Below are 20,626 nucleotides of genomic sequence, written 5' to 3'. Positions count from 1 at the left end.
CTTTTTTATTATTTGGACTGTTATTATTATTATTGGTAGGCTATGCTCTAACTCTTAGCTTTGAACATTTTGCATTCATCAAAAAATGTAAAGAGTAGTTACCAAGCAAATTTGATTATGATTTATGGGGCATATAAGATATATTCTATCTATATCAATATATATTATATTATCTCTGTCCCTTAAAAATAGACTATATTTGTCATTTTGGAATGTTCCTTAAAAATATTCCAATCATTTTCTTCTATTTATGAATTTTTTTTTATCTCTAATAGAGTGGTCTCATTCTCCACTAACAATACTCTAATTATTTTTTTTTCTATCTTTCTCTTACTTTACCAATAATGCATTACAACTCGTGCCGTTTCAAAAATGAACCCTCTTAATTTCTCATACTTTAGTTTTTCACTACTCTATTTTATTCTCATTTTACTCAACTTGCTAGACAACACTTTCTTATTTTTTTTCCCAAAATACCTCATTTAACACAAGGTGAAGGTAGTAGTATATTTTGATTCAGATCAAATTATACAACTCACCTAATTACTGCTATCTAAGTCATGTGAGAATGACTAAACTGATTCAAAAGGAAACAAAAACTAATAGAAACTCAATCTATTTAGATTTCTTTCAAAACGAATTCCACATTATTTATATGACCAACAAACTTCCAAAAATCCAAACGACTTAAAACAAAATATAAAATTTCGTACAAAATACATGAAAAATTGATAAATAGTACTCCTTCCGTTCCATAGTAACAGAAACGTTTCGTTTTGAGCACTCATTTTGGAAAAATAATAATAAATAGTTAAAGTGGAGAAAGAGTAAAGTAAAAGAGAGAATATTATAGATAAAACTCTTCACTACATTATTCTCTCTCTTACTTTACTCTTTCTCTACTTTAACTATTTATTATCATTTTTTTAAAATGAGAGTTCAAAATGAAACGCCTGTACTACTATGGAACAGATGGATTAGTAAATTGAAGTCACCCCTCAAGTGAGTTTGGAATGTAAAAAATCTATCATGCATCAACACTGCCTCAATCAATTTTGTTGATATTATAAGAATATCGTCACCATCTATCCTTTCAATTTGACCCTCCAAATTCATTGGTTTAAATGCCTGAATTTCGCGTTCAATTCGATCAAATCGCCATGTGCTGTTGAGACAAACAGAAATTTGGACATTTAAGATTAGGTAATGTATCAATTTCCAAAATTTGCATTAAATAATCAATATATTTAATTTGTTTGTATACATGCATGAAAAGTTCATATTATATTTTTTTGGTCGTATTCTTTAAGGTGAAGACTATGGTCTCCTGTTTAATTAATTAAGGCCTCCCAACTCCTTAATATGAATTATTACGTTACCTTTTTGACTTATGTTTTGGTACATATATATGTTTCTGATTAAGGCTATAATTCATGACATATAGTATATTTAAAGGCATCCGCATTAAATTGTAATTAAGATACGAATTATTAATTTAGAAGCAGTTGACCAATCAAGTATGACCCTATAATAGAATTAAGATGATTATAGAAGTTTAATAAATGCAGATTTGTTGTCTAGAGCCTTAGCACCTATAAATAAGCAGATAAACCTTCACCCAAATTAGTCTCTTCATTAATTATAGGGCATATTGTCAATAAAAATTGAATTTTGGTTAAATTTTGATCTATTTTGCCATTTTGAAATTATGAAATTTGGATTTGTTCTCAATTATCTCATAATAAAAATTTTGGTCTTATATAAGTATGTAAGTACGAGTAGTATACTGTTCACACTTTTTAACAGAACGGCGTCGTTATCATTAAGATTTGACAATATTGTTTAATTCATTGGCATATAGTAATTTTTTTTAAAGCCATATCAGATACGATTTCATCAAAATTGATTATAATTTTACTTTGTGGTAGAAAATTGGTTGGAAATACGATGTTGCTCTATCTGTTTCAATCAAGAAGGAATAAAAATAAAAGAATTTACAATGAAAAAACTAACTGAAATAGTAAGTTGAAAGGAATAGAAATAAAATAATTTAAAATGAAAAAAGCTAACCCTCAATCCATAAAACAAATTATGTAGTGGTGGTGCTCCATCACTCAATTAATTAATTAAAATACTAATTAACATCTAATGGCTAGTTAATGGCTAATGCCAACGGCTACATGAGAGTTTTGGTATTATTAGTTAACTACATACTTATACTTAAAGAGTAGATTTACAATATAAAACACATGTGTGATAACATTTAATTAGGAAAACAAGTCTTAGTTAAAATTAAATAAGAGGTGGTGCCATCGCCACATGGATGAAAGTGGTGGTGTTCGAATTGATAAAGACAATGATCTTAGTAGAATATATTGATTTGAACAAATCCTAGTTTATTACTGGTAGTTGAGATTCTTATCAATCTTATTAAGAATCAAATTTATCTATAATCTTAATAAATTATCAGCCCAATCCCAATTTTTTCAACTCAATTATCAGTTTCATCTCAATCTTTTCAAACATGTATCAATTTCTATTTTCTATTATCGAAATTTCACTCAAACGATGAATCACAACTTGCTGGGTCGAAAGAAGACCTATTATATCTCTCATATAAATTATACTATTCTCTCTGTCTGCAAAATATTGTCCATGTTTGACTCGGTGCGAATTTTAAAAAATGAAAAGAAAAGTTAGTTGAAAAAATTAGAGGATACAGACTCCACATTTATATACTCCCTCCGTCCCATGCTACTCGCACTTTTTATTTTAGGCCGGAAATTTAAGTTTGATTTTTTTGTGTAATTAAGTTAGAATTTTAAGTGTAATGAGACGTCACTTAATAAAAGACCTTTTAACTTAAACTAACATATTAATTAAATGCATTAATTCTAATTTAAACTATCAAAAATTTAAGGAGTTTGTGACGTGCCGAAAAGTAAAAGTGCAAGTAACATGGGACGGAGAGAGTATTAGTTTCATAATAAAATGTGAGTGTAATGAGTTAGTGGAAAGTAGGGTCCATTTACCAAAAATGGAACAAAAACAAAATGGACAAGATTTCATAGACGGACCGAAATGGCAAAACTGGACAACATTTCACAGATGGAGGGAGTACTATACAAGAATACTAGTGTGGGATGTGAGTCCTACTTTTAAAGTATTAGTTTTATAATAAAATGTAAGCATGAATAAGTTAGTGGAATATGGTCCACTACCAAAAATGGTAAAAGTGAAATGAGACAAATTATATGGGACGACCCGAAATGGAATACTGGGTCAAATTATCTAGGACGGAGGGAGTAATATTTTATTTTAGTTTTAGTTTTTAGAGACATTTATCTGAAAACAATTGATTTAATTGATACAAATTGAAAAAATTGCCATAAATTGGTAAGTAAGAAAGAACAAGAAATAATGTGTTATGATCACCACAAACCAACCCAAACAAACTTGTACAATCAAATATCAAAGTCACACTCAAAATTTCACAAGAGAGAAAAAGCTACTTACATTACCAAAAAAACTCAAAGGCTAAAACACCATACAAATGATACACACCACAAGGGGATCACATGTGACCTATGTGATATTGTTGCCTCTAAGTGGAAGCAGATTCTGTTGGCGTTGTACGAGTCGATGTCACTGGATCTCCGGGATTCGAACATCGAGTGTTTACACCTCTACAACAATATTGTACAGGAGCATTGTGAGATTATCTTTTCTTGCTCTTCGTCTTGGTGATCCTCGACTTCCCAGTTTCATCGGGCGGCCTCCAGATAATATCATCCAGATTGTTACAGAAGTTCTTGTAGAACTGCAAGATTGTATGGTTACAAACTAACTATATATGCTCAATTTTATGTTACCTATTTACAATATGCAGAGAGTTAGGTAAAATATAGGGAGGAGAAGGAAACCTTCAGATACTCCTCGGCGTCTCCAGCTGCTTTCTGGATGTCAACCATGATGAACGGTGGCGCAACTTGAAAGATCTGTTAACAAAGAGTTGGAATTGTTGGGATGGTTGTGAAGAAGATATTAGGATGAGAAGAAAGAATGGGAGTAGATCTACCTCCATTATCACGGAGAAATGTGAAGTCTTATTAGCAGATAGACCTTCAACTCTCATCTACATAACCCAGTCACGTTCCCAGAAGTGACAAAATTAAGTCAGAACAATGCTCTGATGCATTTCTGCGGCAGGTATAACAGCAACGAAAACAGAAGATCAATTGGAAATTAATCGATTTCATTTTCACCTTGTAATTTCGGATGTGCGTCTTGAAACCCATTGACTGAGCAACAACTTCCATGCTTGACAGGGCAACCTTTGCCGGTTTTTGAGAAACAAATCGTGTTTGATGTTTCAGGGAATCCTGGCAATGCAGGTCAGACATTAAATCCAAGCTGGTGAAATTACTGAATCGACAAGCTAGAAGCACCAATGTGGTACAGAGTGCAACATAGAGAAAGATACTTCAAATTTCGGAGCTTTTAGCAGCATTGACAAATTAAAATACAGTGAAGGGTACAGCACAAGATGATATTCACATTACCTCCCTGCGATCAAACAAGGCTGAAAGATTTAACCCTTGAGAAAGAATAATCAAGTCAAATGCATTGAGATCTAGAGGCCCCATATCATCATTATTCACACATTGCTCATTAGGCATTTCTTCCTACAACAGAAAACATTTGTAGAAGGATCATTAGCTAGGGACCCATGAAAAGCTACAAAAAATCAGTCTCTCGAAGCCATATATATATGTAATGTAAGATTATCAATTTTGCCCTATTCCAGTCACAAAAATAGACATAATTTTCATGTAAGAACATCAATTCTTTGCCCTTATATATGCAATTGAGTACTCTCATGTGAAGAGAGTAAAGACAAGTTCAATCACTTGAATAATGTTTCATGCAAACTAATTATTACAGCGGAGTACACCTCACACCTTAAACAGCATCTAAATATAATTGTGTCAGATTGAAAACTGAATATATTTGATTTCTATGATGGCTGTCTTTGATCCTTTTAGCTAACCAAATTAGATAGAAATGGCTCCACAAATAGTATGGGAAGGAAAATTAGAAACTAAATCAGCCCAGCTGTGTCCAGAATAAGAGGCACAAAGTTTGGCATATGGATTTCAATCATGAAGAGGTCTTATAGGCAATAAGATGGTTAAAAAATTTTAAGTTTTAAATCTAGCTTATGCACCCTAGTTAGCATAGGGACCATAGACATTGTTCAAGTGTTAACTGGTTTCTGATGCACCATTTAAATATACTACCCAATACCCTAATGCGTTTACTTTTGACAATTAGTAGGGAGTGCAAAAGAAGAATGAAACAATGATCGCGCAGAGGGATCGTCTCAATCCAATCCCATACCTGAACGCAAACATTAGCATTGGGATGGTGTTAGCCATGACCATGAGACTGGAACAACGGCTAAAAATGATTTCCATACTAGTGCCATGCGATTTTATCCAGTGCTGAGAAACTAATCTTGATAAATGAAAAGTGATGCATCTATGCATGGGAAGGAAAGAGCTTCGCAACTTGCTAGGAGCAAGCAATCTAGCCTAGTATGTCTTGAAATAATATTCACAAATAATTTTTTCATGTGTTTCTTTTTAAAAAAATAAGACTATTTGCTTTATTCTATTTCTGTCTAAAACCCAAGATCCAAAAAAAGCCTCACTGACCTCGGGATCATCAAAAGCAGCATTAATATCATCCAAATCAATGTCTTCAGCTTCTGAAAGTCCAACAGGATTATAATTCTTTTGAAACCACTCATCATTTCTGATCTCTTCAATTCGAATGCGCTGCAGGATATCATCCATGAAATATGAGAGTTAGCCCCGATATGAGTATATTTAATGAGAACAGTCAGTTCCAGTAAGGACGTAAACTATTTATTTTACAGTTTCAGGATTCGGGTCTAAAATCCGCTGGATCAAGGATTTTGCTCCAACTGGGAACCACGATGGACAAGAAAAATCTGCATTATCAATCTGAAAAAGGAATTGAAAAAGTTAGAAAATTATGTATGTATATTTTCCCTAAAATATCTTGTATACAAACGCCAGTAAAACTGTTGTTCTTGTGCATCGATAGCTAAACCATGGTCCATGAGTAAAGGCATTGTCATAAGATTATGGTTAAATACCTTCCCGTATAATGTTGTCAAATCAAGCTCATCAAACGGCAAATACCCAGCCATCAGAACATAGAGGATGACCCCACATGACCAGATATCAGCTAAAGCACCATGGTAGCCTTTATGACTAAGAACCTACAACTCACACCACACAAATAAAAGTAAATATCCTCTTATTAATGCACATTAAATTTCAAAGATAAATCTCTATATTAATATGACTTACCTCTGGTGCAACATAATTAGGAGTACCACAAGTTGTGCGGAGAAGGGTGACTCCCTAAAGACAAAAAATAATATTAGAACAGTAGCAACCTGAACACATGGTATAAAATGCAGAAACTTAAGCAAAATCTTACTTCTGCGGGCAAGGCACTAAGCCCAAAATCAGAGATCTTTAGATTTCCTTGGGAATCAAGCAACAGATTTTCAGGCTGCGAACAAGTAAAAGGAAGTCAATATTTAATTTTTAGAAAATAATTGTAAGATTTCAATTTTACAGGAAATAAGTAATACCTTTAAGTCTCTGTGATACACTCCCTTACTGTGGCAATAATCAACACCATCAATTAGCTGCTGGAAGTATCTTCGAGCTTCAGATTCACTAAGTCTTCCATGGTGAACCTGCGAGAGACATTTCCACATCAACACCAGCGACATTGGCTAAATGACTATACCAAACAAAAATTTCTTGAAGTGCAATGTATCTAGGTACATGGACTCACAATTTTATCGAACAATTCACCACCCGTGATGAACTCCAGTATGATATATATCTTTGTACGGCTTGCTATGACCTAACAGGGAGATTCAAGTTTATATTTGTGCCAAACAATACATAATCAAACTACTCTGACAATAGAACTAACAATGCTTGGTTTAAGCATACCTCATGTAAACGAACAACATAGGGATGTCTTACACGCTTCATTATATATATCTCCCGCTTTATCTGCAAAATGAAAATCACAAGAATAAATTTCTCAAGTTAACGCAAGATAAAATGCCATGAACTCCGAAGAGTCTCTCAGTTCCTAACAAACGAGCTCTTCGGATGGCTTCTTTTTTCCAATATTTGCACAAAACACGTTCGGATCCTTTGAGCAAAGATATATATGCTGTTAACCTATGCTTCACTATTAACTAGAATTTCAAAGACATAAATCTTTTACTCAACAAAGCAATAACAAAATGATCACAAAAACCAGAAAGGTAAATCCCGTTCACCTCTACTCAATCAGAACCTCCTTCAAATTTACTAACTCAGTCAGATCAAATCCACATCTCTCAACCTCGAATTCAAACCAATAATCCAACCCAATATAAAATTGAATAATAATAATACTAATAACCGAATCTACAACTCACATTTCTCCCAAAATTTCAGCACCAATTATTCAAGTAAGTCCAAATCTCATCAATGCACAACAAAGTAAAAACAGAGCACAGAAACAGAGAGCAACCTGTTCAATCATCTTGTGCTTGATTATCGTGGACCGATCGAGGACTTTCATGGCGACGCTCTCCCCAGTCTCCGTGTTCTGCGCGAACTTCACCTTCGCAAATGTCCCTTCCCCAATCGTCCGCCCCACCTCATACTTCCCCACCTTCCGCACCACCATTTCCGCTGCTTTCCCCAATCAAACTACTCACCGACCATCCATCCACACCTCAACACGAAACGCACATCATCTCCTCCCTCAACAACACCCCCTGCTTCGTCGCATATAGCTTTTTGATTTTAAAAAACAATCAATGTCAGCGCGACTACTTCAGCAGCTATTTTATTCAAAAAAGCATAAAATAAAGAGGAATTTTGATTTTGAACTGGAGTCGTGGAAGAGGATTAGGTTTGGTAAAGTGGAAAGAGAAATAACAGGGCAATGAGAGTTGAAAATGGAGTTGATTGGAAAATGATTTTATTCTATTTTAATGCTACCTTTATTTATTCCCTCTAAAATTATTGGCTGCAGCTGCTTTTGCATATGTTCCGGTCCACGGCGGCGAGGAGGCGGTTTTTGAACTAATCTGCGGCGGCGATTGCTCGTCGGCAGCTGGCTTAGGAGTGTGAAAAGAGCGATTAACGAAGAAGAAAGTGTTGATTTTGTCTTCTAAATTGGGGGTTTTTATATCTTTGCGTGATAACTACGTTCATTTAAGGAAAGTAATCATGCTTAGTTGTGCTGTGTTTTAACTGGCGCCAGTTAATTAGTGGAAATTATCCGAACATATATACTTATGCATATGACAAAGACAGATAAAATATCTGTAATCTGAAAAATCTGACTAAATGAAATCGAAATATCAAATTTAATTCAATTTTTGGATCATTTTATTTATATTGGAGCAAGTTTTTTTGTTTCGGATTAATTTTAATTTAAATATTACGCTTGAATAAAATATTTTACTCGATTTTAGATTTTTTTTTTAAAAAATTCAGATCCGTTCAGACTGAACAAATATTCAAAAAAAATATTCAAATTTTAATCACACTATAGATCCTCGATACAATATTATATTGGGATATTAGTCTAAAATCACAAATTTTGGCCAAAATCTAGTATTTTTCACAAACATTTAAATTAGCGTAAAATATCACAAACTTTGCACTTTGTTTTGAATTTTCCAAATCGACCTAAATAAGATATTTTCATAATCTTATTTGGGCAACCGTGATACGTTTTATGGTACTATTTTAAATCACTTTTTTAAGTTCATAACAAGTATAATAAAAAGTCACGTAGAAAAACACATTGATTTAATTGTGTCAAGTATGATAAAAAAAAGTCTCGTAAGTCAGTTAAATAGGGTGATAGACATGCCGTGGGAAATACCAAATAAAATGCAAAATTTGCGATATTCTACACTAATTTTAAAGTTCGTGGTGAAAACCAAATTTTTTTACCAAAGTTCATGGTTTTAGGGACCAATATCCCTATTATATTTCTATTTTTTTTTATTGGATTAAAAAAACTTTTTTCTAGGAGTATATTATTTGTATATTTGTGTTTGATTTCATGGGTCCTTATCTACCCGTCATAATTTATTACAGTATGCTAAAAATGATCATTTTCTAGTTGAAAATTTTGATCAATACTATAAATCGATTTCTCGATTGAATCATAAAAGTTCTCACACCATTAGTATTGTATAAAATCAAATTAGAGATAAAGCACACAAATATGCACATACACACTTTCAAGAATCCAGGTTGCATCAATTAACTCCCTCAATTCAAGAATGTGTGTTGATCAATAGTATGGGAGCTTACATTTGCTTATAGTATGGTGCCTACCCCGGCTCGTTGCAGGGCAACCCGTGGGAAGTTGAAGATGATCCTCGTTGTAGTTGACAGCATGAAGGCACAAACCATGAGGAGGAACTGCCAAGGTAAATTTGGCCAACTCCTTCCTGTCACGAGATGCCAAGATCTTGGAGACGATGTCAGGTGGAACGGCCTCTCTCCCGACTTGAAGCAACAACGCAACCTGCAATAGGATGAGAAGCAACAATGACTGTTAAAGGCCAAACGAGTTGGGTCATTTCTAACAGAATCCAACAGATTAAAGACACATAGAAGTTATAAACGCAGTGTTACCATATTCCGAACTTGTCTGTATAGAAAACCTGTTCCTTCGACTTCAAGGTGCAACACAGGTCCCTGCAAAACAGAGGTTGGTTAAGCCTCGTTATAGCAAAACGATCATCAAAGAAACTGAAGCAAACAGAATAAAGCAAAGATATTGAAGAATCAATGCTCCAGATATTGTAATTTGAAAGCTATAGCCGTAATGAACTTTGTATGCAAGTAGTCTCATACTATATTCGTTCTAACAATTTGGTGCTTGAAATTGAGAAGCAAACGATGCCAAGATAAATTTTCTATATGATCTATTTTACTAGGCCGACAATACTTTATGTTCATTCCAGAAAAGATACAAGGAGGCAAAATTAGTGGGGAATCAAGCAGTACCGTCTCAATCACATCAAAGCGGAAGATATTCTTGACCGGATTCGGTATCCTATCATTGCGCGAAGTATTAGCAAAAGCAGAGAAGTCATGCTTCCCTACAAAATGCTTTGCAGCATCCCTCATAGCAGCAGGATTGAGTTTATAAGTACTGTGGTACACATGGAGCCTCAGAAATGGATCCATGATGGTGTCGTTGTAAATTCTGTAATTGTAAATCTTGCTTGTAACAGAAAAGCGCGCGTGAAATTCAGGTGGGACGGATCTCATCTCTCTGATTCTGATATCGGGAGGGAGAAGACCATTTAGTGCTTTGTGAACAGCAGCCAAGCAGTCATAATTGAAAGGTGTGGTGAAGTGTGCCACCTGTGTAAAAAATCATTCTAAGTCAATTTTTTTTCGAAGAATAATGTTTTGTATTGATGAGATATGCATAAAAGAAAAGAGACCTGACCCCAGGCATGGACTCCTGCATCTGTTCGGCCTGCACCAACAACGCAGAGGTGATCACGTTCTAATTTTGTAATTCGGATTAGCGCCTCTTCCAGTAAACATTGTACAGTTGGGGTTGACGTTTGATATTGCCATCCTACAATAAAAAAAGGACAGCCAAGTGTTAAGAGAGAGGAATTTGAACTCAATACCACCGAAACATGTCAACTACAACATTAAGTCCATGACAAGCTTGAAGGTTAAAATCAAGAATCAAATGATTCATACAGTGGCAGAAATCAAGAAAACCAGAAAGGAAAGTTTAAGATGAGAATAAAACAAAGTAAGGGTCACCTGAAAAACGGGTGCCATCGTAAGAGATTATCAAGCACCATTTGTATCCAAGAGAAGGGAGCATTCTACCATCTTCCGTTTCATCACTCAAGTCCTGTTTATCATAAAAGCAGATACATAATTGTAACAATAGCTCACTGAGCCCAAACTTACATATAAAAGAATATTCAATATTCTTGAAAAGCTTATGTGACTACGAACTTAAATCTCAGAAGTTTACAATTGGTTTGCTTAATTCAGTCGATGATGATGGAAGCATCAGTAAATATATGACGACTCAAATGATTGAAGGTAACACCACTTCTATCATTATGGCACAAATGCAGCAAAGAAATCTGCTTTGTTGGTTCAAACAAATTTCTCAAAATCTGATTTTAATTCAAACACAAGCTGACAAGCGGCACTTTCTAGTGAACTGAAACTCTACTCCACAACAAACTTTAGTGTGTCATCGGAGAATTCGTTGCAACCTACGCTATTGCCTACATAAATGTTCAACTCTTCCACAAAGTTCAAACCCTCACCTTTCTTCACAGGAAAAAGTACGAACAGCTTCTTTTCAATCGACTCCAATATTACAAAACACATTGCCTTTCACGAGGATTGTTTAGACTAGGGGATCAAAGTCATCTCAAATCATTAATTTACTAAGACAGATTAGAACTTTGGGATATTACCATTGAAAGGAATAGGATTGGAGAAAAAACTAGCAATCAAAACAAAAATACTCAATCATGCATAATCAATTATGAAAATTAAATTCACCCTGAATGGAAGAAGCAACATTTCAGCAATATACAGTGTCATCAACTTTGCCAAATGCAACAACCTATTTCAATTTTACTGCATCAACCGCAATTTGAACATCTCATATGAATTCAGCTTCTTTCAGCTGAAGTACTTAATCCAAAACAATGCCATCGAATAACAAAAACAACTCCAGGAAAGTATAACAGTATCTTAAGAGGCAATTCATTGTTTACTAAGACGAATAATTCCTACAATTTGATTCATATCCCATTGAAAGGGAAAAGATCGGATAAATACCAGCAATCAAAATTAAAAATACTCAGTGCAATCTAAATTGTCATCAACTTTGCCAATTGCCAAAACCTATTTCAATTTTGCTATGCATCAACCGCAATTTGAACATCTCACACGAATTAAGCTTCTTTCAGCTGAAATACTTAATCGGAAACAATGTCATCGATTGAAAACAATTCCGGGAAAATAAGTGCTACCTTGAGAGGAGGCGATCCGACGGAAAGGCTGTGGAAGAGGCGGGACGGAGATTTGGTCCTCTGGAAAGTTCCAGCGAAAGAAAGACGCGGCGGCGCGTGGGAGAGCGTGAACATGCCCGTCTCCACAGTCACGGCAGAGAGATTTTGTCTCTGTTAAACCCAGAGAGATAAGAGTTGGGTTTTGAGATTAAAAAATTTAATTTAGTAATATAACAAAAGGAATTTATTGATTTAAATGGGAACGGTATTGAAAATGATTAAATGAATATAAATTGTTTAACTTGAGGGCATCTTTAATCCCGTCCCGGATATGGACCGTAAGTCCCCTCAACATTATCATTCTCCCAAATTTGAGGTTTCAGGCCACAACTCCATTAATCCCGCATGCCACAACTCGGGCCACAACTATTCATTTGCATTATTCACAACTACCACATATTTTAATCGTAAAATAGAATACGCTGAACAATTAAAACCGGAAAAATTCATTGTTCAGTCAAAAAATTATAAAATTAAAAATGCGAGGAAATTTTTTTACAAATCCTAGAAAAAAATTATTAAGACCTAGAAAATAAAAATTACATCCAAGAAAAAAAAATTAAAATAATTTAGAGGATAGAAATGGAGAAATTGGTGGAAGAATGTTGAAGAAATGGATATAATAAAATGGCAAAAGAAAGAAAAGAAAAGAAAAGAAACAAAAATTTTGGAGGTTTGCGGCCCGTCCCGATGCGCATAACCCTGAGCCGGGCCGGACTCCAGGAGCGGCCCAGGGACGGAACTGCGGCCCCGAGACCGTCCCAGGCCGTGACTCGCTGCCGTCTAACGCATGGCCCGGGCCGGGACTCGCGATTTGCGGCCCGACCCCTCCGCGTTAAGGATGCTCTGATACTAATTGCTTATATCATTTTATCCAACCAGATTGAGTATAATAGTTCCATTAACCATATTATCCAATAAAAGTGTCACCTTCATGATTAAAATTTAGAAAAATGATTGTTACAAATTAATAGACTCATAATGCATTGAACTATAGCTCAAATGTTTTTACTGATTTTGACTTAAAAACTCTCGAAAAAACAAAATATATTTTCTACTACAAGATGGAGAATGGAAAGCGAAAATAGAAAAACTAAAAAAAAATACCATAAACACAAATATATTAATTACTAGAATATATTATTCTTTTTATAATTATAATTATGACATTGGATTTGGTTCTAAGGTTTTTCATTGGTAGTCCTGTTTTGACTCGCAACATATATTTGTCAATTTGCTCATTGCAGGCGCAAATTTCTCAGCTTCCTCCAATTTCTCAAGGTGATCTCTCTCTCTCTCTGCACAACGAATCTAAGCAATACATTCACAATTCATTGATTATCGGAATCGTATTATGTTGAATTCCTCATTTTCTTATTTTAGTTTTTGCAATTTTCTGTTGTGTTGTAGATTGGGGATTCTATGATCGCTTGATCGTGGAGGAAAATTAGGGCTGATAAGACATCGAGGAAAGCTGAAAAAGATGGGTAATTTCAAGCAGGCGCTTAGAAGCATCGATGCGTTCCCCAGACCCGAGGACCATCTGCTGCAAAAGACAAAATCCGGAGCCTTTGGTGCGCGATTTTCCATCTTTTCTCAATCGAAAAATCAAAATATCCAGCCTTGCTGTTTTTAATATTTTTGATTCGTTTTATCCGCTTCCGTGAGATTGCTTCATGTTTTTCCTGTAAAATGCAATCACTCATTGAACTGAACAATGAGAGCTGTGTTGCTGTGGAATTTGCTATCCCTGGCCGTAAATGAGTTCGTGTTAGTATGCAAATCAAGGCTTTGTGATCAGGGATTGTTGGAAAATAGTGTTCGAATTTGATTTGTAATGCATTTTAACGTAGTTGGTTGGAGCAACGGACCGATGGGACAACCGTCTCCTGTAAATTTTCATTTGATGCTATAATGGGCAACGCGATAGATTTCTTATCGTAGTTAGTGGTGCTTCTGGTCAGCTAAGGTTGTGAACTATCTTTATGCCCGATTTCTTTGAGGCCTCGTGTTTTATAGCTTGATCTAGAAGGTGTCACAAGTATTATTTTCTTATTAGGTTAGTTAATTTTGATAAGGGTGAATGATGTGGTAGCAATGAGTATGTTTAATTTTTTATAGTCTCTCATATTGAGCTGCACCATAAGCGGTTCACTTGTAGGCTTTAACTTATGCCTATGCATCTGAAAAATAGTATCGATGTACGCTTAATGATTGTTGAGTTAACTCCTTTAGAATGGGATGATAGGTTCGCCACTAACTTTTGACCATTTCATGTTTCTCATTAGTGTCTATTGTTGGACTGGTAATCATGGCAACTTTGTTCGTGCATGAGTTGACTTATTATCTCTCGACATATACAGTACATCAGGTCAGTTTACATCTCCATAAATTGTTTAGTGTTCTCGTCTTGTTTCTACATTTTCTGAACCGAGTATAGCTCGACCGGATATAGTTAACTTTATTGGCTAATGGTTAAACATGACATTTTGGACCTTGGCAGATGTCAGTAGACTTAAAACGTGGAGAAACACTTCCGATCCATATAAATATGACATTTCCATCTTTGCCATGTGATGGTTAGTTTTTTTTAATCTCTGTTTTCAATATATTCTCCTCAACTGCCCTTAAGTAGAACTTTTATCTAATGAAGATTTACTTGGTCACTCAGTGCTTAGTGTAGATGCAATCGATATGTCAGGAAAGCATGAAGTTGATCTTGACACAAATATATGGAAGGTAGGTCGATTTGGTTATTTCATTAACTTGTTAACAAGTTACGGGGCCATGTTATGCTACTATGTAAGCAAAGAGGATGTTGTAAAAGTTGGCACACTTATTCACCAGTTCGCTGACATGAATGTTTACTGCAGCTTCGCTTGAATCACAATGGCCAGATTATTGGCACGGAGTATTTAAACGACCTTGTTGAGAAGGGACATGTTACTCATGGTCATGGTTAGTTCATCGTAAATTAATCTCTTTTATTATAGCTATATTTAGTTATTTTCTTTCCTTAATGCTTATTTGTATAATGTTTCTTGGAAAATGTTTGGTCACTTTTCCTCCGCTCTTTTGTCTCTCCCAAAAGTTTGTGCTTGAATTATTATGACGTTACCACTTACCAGTCTATTTTATTTATGAAATCACTGCTTTAAAAAGCTACTATGATAGGTCCGTCTGACCTTGTTGTTATGCTATGAGTCTATGACAGTTTGTGCTTGGGTTTTAGATGTTAATCATGTTTTATTCATTCCACTTCTTATAGATAGTAATATTATAATGTAGATCCTGAATCTTGTTACTATATAAAATTTTTGCTAAAATTGTTGAACTTTTATTGTGATCTTTGTGATCAGATGACCACAAAGATGACCACAAGGATCACCATGAGGAGCCCGACCATAAATTCAAACTCCACAATCTTGATGAAGAAGCTGAAGAAATGATTAAGAAGGTGAAGCATGCAATGGCTAATGGGGAAGGTTGCCGGGTATGCTCTTGTCCTATTTAAACTTTATGTGATCTTTCTTATATTTTCTTCAGCAAATTCGACGTGCTTGCATGAGCACTATAGCCATGGGGAATAACCTAATTTGTCGTTAATTTTTACACCATTGAATATAGTAATAAAGAGGGTGTGTGGGCAAGGTTTCCGATGTTTGGCCCCTGCTTGTTGTTTTCCCACTTTTATCCTTAGTTCTTGGTCTGTCGCAGGTGTATGGTGTTCTAGATGTGCAAAGAGTTGCTGGAAACTTCCATATCTCAGTCCATGGATTGAACATTTTTGTCGCACAGAAAGTAAGCTCCTGCATCTTCTTATGCGTATATGTGCACGTGTGTGTATTTAACTATTTATCTTCTCCACGTTATGGCATTTGTAGTTTCATAATAAAGACTCAGAAGTGTGCCTGAAGTGTTACTTCTCACAATATTTATTGGACTGTTTATATTGGATGGAAAAATTTGGTAATGATGTCCTCTAAGATAATCCACAGTTATTACCATTATCAGCAACATAAGCCACAAAATGGGGCTTGACTAATATTCACAAGCACTACTAACAAGAGAACTATAAGGCTGATAGACTTGACTCAACTAAAAGGTTCGTGTAGAGAGGAAATCTGTGAATTAGAGTGAATTTGTTACTTAGCTATCTCATGTCTCATTTAGATGAATGACATGCTAAAAAACTCATAACAACCATCTTCTCCCTCGGAGCCTGCTGCAATATCACCACTGAATGGAAGCTCATAGTTGCAATTGCTTATCTTGATCTCCATCAAATCAAGGTCTATGCTAGGCTTAGTAAAGCAGTTATGGCGTTCACCAATCAAAACACTTAGCTTCTAATTTTTTATAGGACTTTCTTTTCCTTGGACTGGTAAATGGTAATGTTTTTGGAGCCATTGTCCTTCTCCTCAGGCTTATGTCTTTCTTAGTTTAATAACTGTGAAACTTCATTTTTGAACTTTCTGCCATATAATAAATTTATATGGCATCTATTTCTTTCCTGCAGATTTTTGAAGGTTCTTCTCATGTCAATGTGAGTCATATAATTCACGACTTGTCCTTTGGACCCAAATATCCTGGTATAGAGAACCCGCTTGATGGCACATCCAGAATCTTACATGGATCAAGCGGAACATTCAAGTATTACATCAAGGTTCGTCTTCTTTCAGCTATAATGAAACTATAATGTATTTTTTATTTTGACAAGAAACAAAATAATGAATTAAAGATAGAAACAAGCATCAGTAAAAAATGAGGAAAAGATTTGAGTGCATTTACATCATATGCATAATGCTATCCTGCTGTATAGTGCTATAATCACAAGATTGTGAGAACATACGTAATAATGTAGTCTATATGCAATGGTAAAATGGTTTTTAGATGGGTTAATATGCAGCAGAATCCTAATATCGTGTGGGAACTTAATTTGACATTAAGGGAAATCAATATGACAAGAAACAACAGTTCGCATGGATTGGTATTTTGATCTGAGAATGCTTGTTGTATACGTATCCCACGGGCCACCTACTTCCCCCTTTTATTAACATATTATCAGCTTTGACTCTCTGTTTGTCTGTTTGTAATAGTGTTTTAGGGGGGGGGGGGCAATGGGAAGGTCTTCTCATTTTGTCAATGTTAAAAATATAATTATCTTCCATGGTCTGATTCCTAGAAGATACATCTGTGCTAGCTACAGACTGATGTACATTGCATTCAAACATAATTCCTGATACTGAGTTGCTTAACTTTTACTAATTCAGGCCTATCATTCCCCACACCCTTTTTTCGGCTCTTGTAGGTGTATGTTCTGATGTGGGGGATATATGTCACACGTTAATCAACTTGAAATTACTTAAAAGTTTTGAAATGATTCCTTTTCTGACGATGTAGATTGTCCCAACTGAATACAAGTATATTTCAAAGGAAGTTTTACCCACAAATCAATTCTCTGTCACTGAGTACTTTTCTCCAATCCATGAGCATGATAGAGCATGGCCTGGTAATTTGTCCTCGATTTCAAGAATGGTTTCTACATTTTTTGGATCCTTCGTTCTTTTCTGTGCAATGCTGTTTGAGGCTCATATTGCATTGTTTGATGCAGCTGTTTACTTCCTGTATGACCTGTCACCAATTACGGTGACAATTAGGGAAGAACGTCGTAGCTTTCTCCACTTCATTACGCGTCTTTGCGCAGTACTCGGTGGCACATTTGCCTTAACAGGTTTGTTCCGTTTGTTTCCCTGATTGTCTTACTACGTTCATGTATGCCTCTTAACACTGCTGTAGGTATATTATGAGAATGGTCGATTTTTTGAAACCGAGTCTCCATCTCATGCTAGTATCTTGCAGACCTCAGCCCCCAATAAGATTTTTTCTATTTACATCATGTCCATTTTTTGTACTCCTATCAATAATGATACAATTACTATCATTGAAATCTGAAACCTTAGAGCTGATGGTTGTTTTCAATGTTGCAGGAATGCTAGATCGATGGATGTTCAGGCTGGTTGAAGCCTTGACAAAACCGAATTCTAGAAGTATTGTACGATGATTTCGAGTGGACAACTGACAACTACATCTGGGCAAAGACTTTCCTAATGCAGCCTGTATGCGTCTCATCGATCAGCACAGACATCAAAAGCTCCTAATTCTCTAATTTACTCACAATGGTGTCTCAGCTGCCCCCTTTTCCCTTAGTTTCTGAAAATTTTGGTACCATTGTTGTATCCCTCCTGAAAATGTTTTTAGTTTATTTATGCTTTTATCTTGCAAATATTTAGTGTTCAAGGAGCTAAATTGTAGTTATTTGACGTTTCCTTTTTATGGAAAAATCATCTGTGGTTAGGTTAAATCAAGCATGTGGATTTACCATCTTTGAACATCCACAAAAGTTATGCTCAACTTGGATCTCCCAAACGAAAGAAGGATTAAATAATACAAATCATAATAATAATATTTGCAACACAGTATTTAATTTTTTGTTGATTATTATATTGAATTTTTTGATGCATATAAAATCTGCTTTCAACATATACGAAAATTGAAATCAAAATTATAAAACTTCATTATCCGATCATCATTGGAACATATGCAATTGAGATCTCGTTAAAACTCTTATGAAATTACTTTTAATTTGGTATATTTTTTATGCAAAAATAATTTAAATCGAAAGAGTTACATAAATTTAAAGTTTTAAGATGATTTTGAGGATAGAGAAATTGTTTAGTTTTAACCACAGTACGTAAGAATTGACATTAATATACTTTAAATGTAATTAATAATTTTTAAAATTTAAAATATAATCCACTTGACATCATTTCAACCACTAGATCTCTTAATTCAATGACGAAGATTTAATATTAATTTGAGATTATTAATTAGTTAGCAATTGATCATAACCCTTCGATACAATATGCAATTTAGTTGATAAATATTATGGTATGATGGGCGGCCTATCGGGCCCAAAGGATAAATCAAACAACTTACTTAACATTAACAGGGACAAATAAGTAAATTGACTTAAAATAAAACAACAATTAACTTAAAATCAAATAGCAATTAACTTAAAATCGAACCGCGAAGAAAGGGTTTGGGCTAATGTAGCTCGACTCGGTATTTGTCATGGAACTCACGTCTTGTTTTTTTGGTGGATTGATCAACTCCGCCGTATGCAGCTCGAACAACACTTCTCATGGATGATTTTGTATTTTTGTAAGTGTTTTGAAACTTTTAAGGGGAAACTTTTTTTTTATATTTGTAACAATAATGAAATTTATAAAAAACTTTCAGTGAAAATATGCTCACATTTCTAAGTTGTTCAACTTGTTGCTCAGTAGCATTGGCACATTAGAGACACTCGCATTTTTAGCCTTCCCATTATCTTAGATCTGTTCTATTCTATGTATTATGCTAAAAAGGAAGAAAATTTCGAGATTATCTTTATAATTTTAGGAGATTTTTTAGCAAATAAAAAAACTTATTATGCTTATAAATAGTGTCTAATTGGCAATTTTTTTATCTGTATATTAGATAATGTATTAGGAAAGTTTACTTGATGTTGAAATATAGAATTATAGTTTTTTTTATTATGTGTATAAATAGTATGCACATGACAATTCTTTTATTTGTGTATTAGGTAATGAATAAGGAGAAATTTACCTAATGTTGACTGTCTAATGATTTCATTTATATTTTTGAGCAATGTATTTAATGTTTCAACATAAATGATTTGATATTGTTTTATTATCTTTTCTTATTATTCCTAGTGGATTGCTAATGCATTGGGTGTGTTTCTTTTGCAGCGAACAACCCGTTGCTGGTTGGAATAATGCACGGGTTAGTAATTTTCCATTTGTATTAATAGCTAGAAAATACATACTAAGTATTTATTTATGTTCAAACTATCAGTCATTTCTATAAATTTGTATTGTTTTTCTTTTGTATAAATTTTAACATTTATATATTTTGCAATTTTAGTATGTAAATCCGACTTTCGTTAGAAAATGAAGTTATTCTGGCATTGTCCGATGCCTAGATAATACGGCTATCGATATAGTACCGATGAAAGTTGTCGGAGGTTCGGGTTCCCTTGGCGGCATTGAAATGGTTGTAAATACGCAAAGGGAGTAGGCAGTTCTCCAAGCTTTAAATCCGACTTTCGTTAGAAAAGGGAAGTTATTCTGGCATTGTCCGATGCCTAGATAATACGACTATCGATGTGGTACCGGTGAAAGTTGTCGGAGGTCCGGGTTCCCTTGGCGCCAGAATTGAAATGGCTATAAATACACAAATGGAGTAGGCAGTTCTCCAAGCTTTAAATTCAACTTTCGTTAGAAAAGGAAGTTATTCTGGCATTGCCCGATGCCTAGATAATACGACCATCGATATGGTACCGGTGAAAGT

At 34.7% G+C, this 20,626-nt stretch overlaps 3 protein-coding genes across 3 annotated transcripts; 1 reads left to right on the top strand and 2 right to left on the bottom strand.

Annotated features, from left to right (window-relative positions):
- Positions 1–3,408: 3,408 nt before the first annotated feature.
- On the bottom strand, positions 3,409–8,291 carry CIPK8 (CBL-interacting protein kinase 8). The gene is made up of 15 exons (XM_089057638.1): positions 8,115–8,291; positions 7,639–7,906; positions 7,065–7,127; positions 6,901–6,972; positions 6,692–6,799; positions 6,535–6,609; positions 6,402–6,455; positions 6,185–6,310; positions 5,940–6,029; positions 5,718–5,840; positions 4,563–4,685; positions 4,266–4,382; positions 4,079–4,135; positions 3,924–3,998; positions 3,409–3,820 (listed from the first exon to the last, which is right to left on the bottom strand). The coding sequence occupies exons 2-15, from the start codon at positions 7,795–7,797 to the stop codon at positions 3,719–3,721; spliced, it is 1,344 nt and encodes a 447-aa protein (XP_088913764.1). The 5' UTR covers positions 7,798–7,906; positions 8,115–8,291; the 3' UTR covers positions 3,409–3,718.
- Positions 8,292–9,321: 1,030 nt separating this feature from the next.
- LOC125222920 (Pseudouridine synthase family protein) lies at positions 9,322–12,368 on the bottom strand. Its single transcript, XM_089057647.1, has 6 exons — positions 12,173–12,368; positions 10,932–11,025; positions 10,595–10,734; positions 10,149–10,511; positions 9,774–9,836; positions 9,322–9,663 (listed from the first exon to the last, which is right to left on the bottom strand). The coding sequence occupies exons 1-6, from the start codon at positions 12,284–12,286 to the stop codon at positions 9,427–9,429; spliced, it is 1,011 nt and encodes a 336-aa protein (XP_088913773.1). The 5' UTR covers positions 12,287–12,368; the 3' UTR covers positions 9,322–9,426.
- A 1,027-nt stretch (positions 12,369–13,395) lies between these two features.
- Positions 13,396–18,575, top strand: LOC125217970 (Endoplasmic reticulum vesicle transporter protein). The gene is made up of 12 exons (XM_048119553.2): positions 13,396–13,492; positions 13,622–13,785; positions 14,500–14,582; positions 14,715–14,790; positions 14,883–14,950; positions 15,085–15,169; positions 15,571–15,704; positions 15,929–16,012; positions 16,731–16,877; positions 17,615–17,723; positions 17,826–17,945; positions 18,202–18,575. Exons 2-12 carry the CDS (start codon positions 13,695–13,697, stop codon positions 18,273–18,275), a joined length of 1,071 nt encoding a protein of 356 aa, XP_047975510.1. The 5' UTR covers positions 13,396–13,492; positions 13,622–13,694; the 3' UTR covers positions 18,276–18,575.
- The last annotated feature ends 2,051 nt before the right edge of the window (positions 18,576–20,626 follow it).

Source organism: Salvia hispanica, chromosome 1 (genome assembly GCF_029641045.1).
Source record: "Salvia hispanica isolate PSC_SH4W2 chromosome 1, Shi_PSC_v1, whole genome shotgun sequence".
Lineage (NCBI taxonomy): Eukaryota > Viridiplantae > Streptophyta > Magnoliopsida > Lamiales > Lamiaceae > Salvia > Salvia hispanica.
Note: the sequence above shows the minus strand (reverse complement) of the source record. Positions and strands in the feature narration are given on the sequence as shown.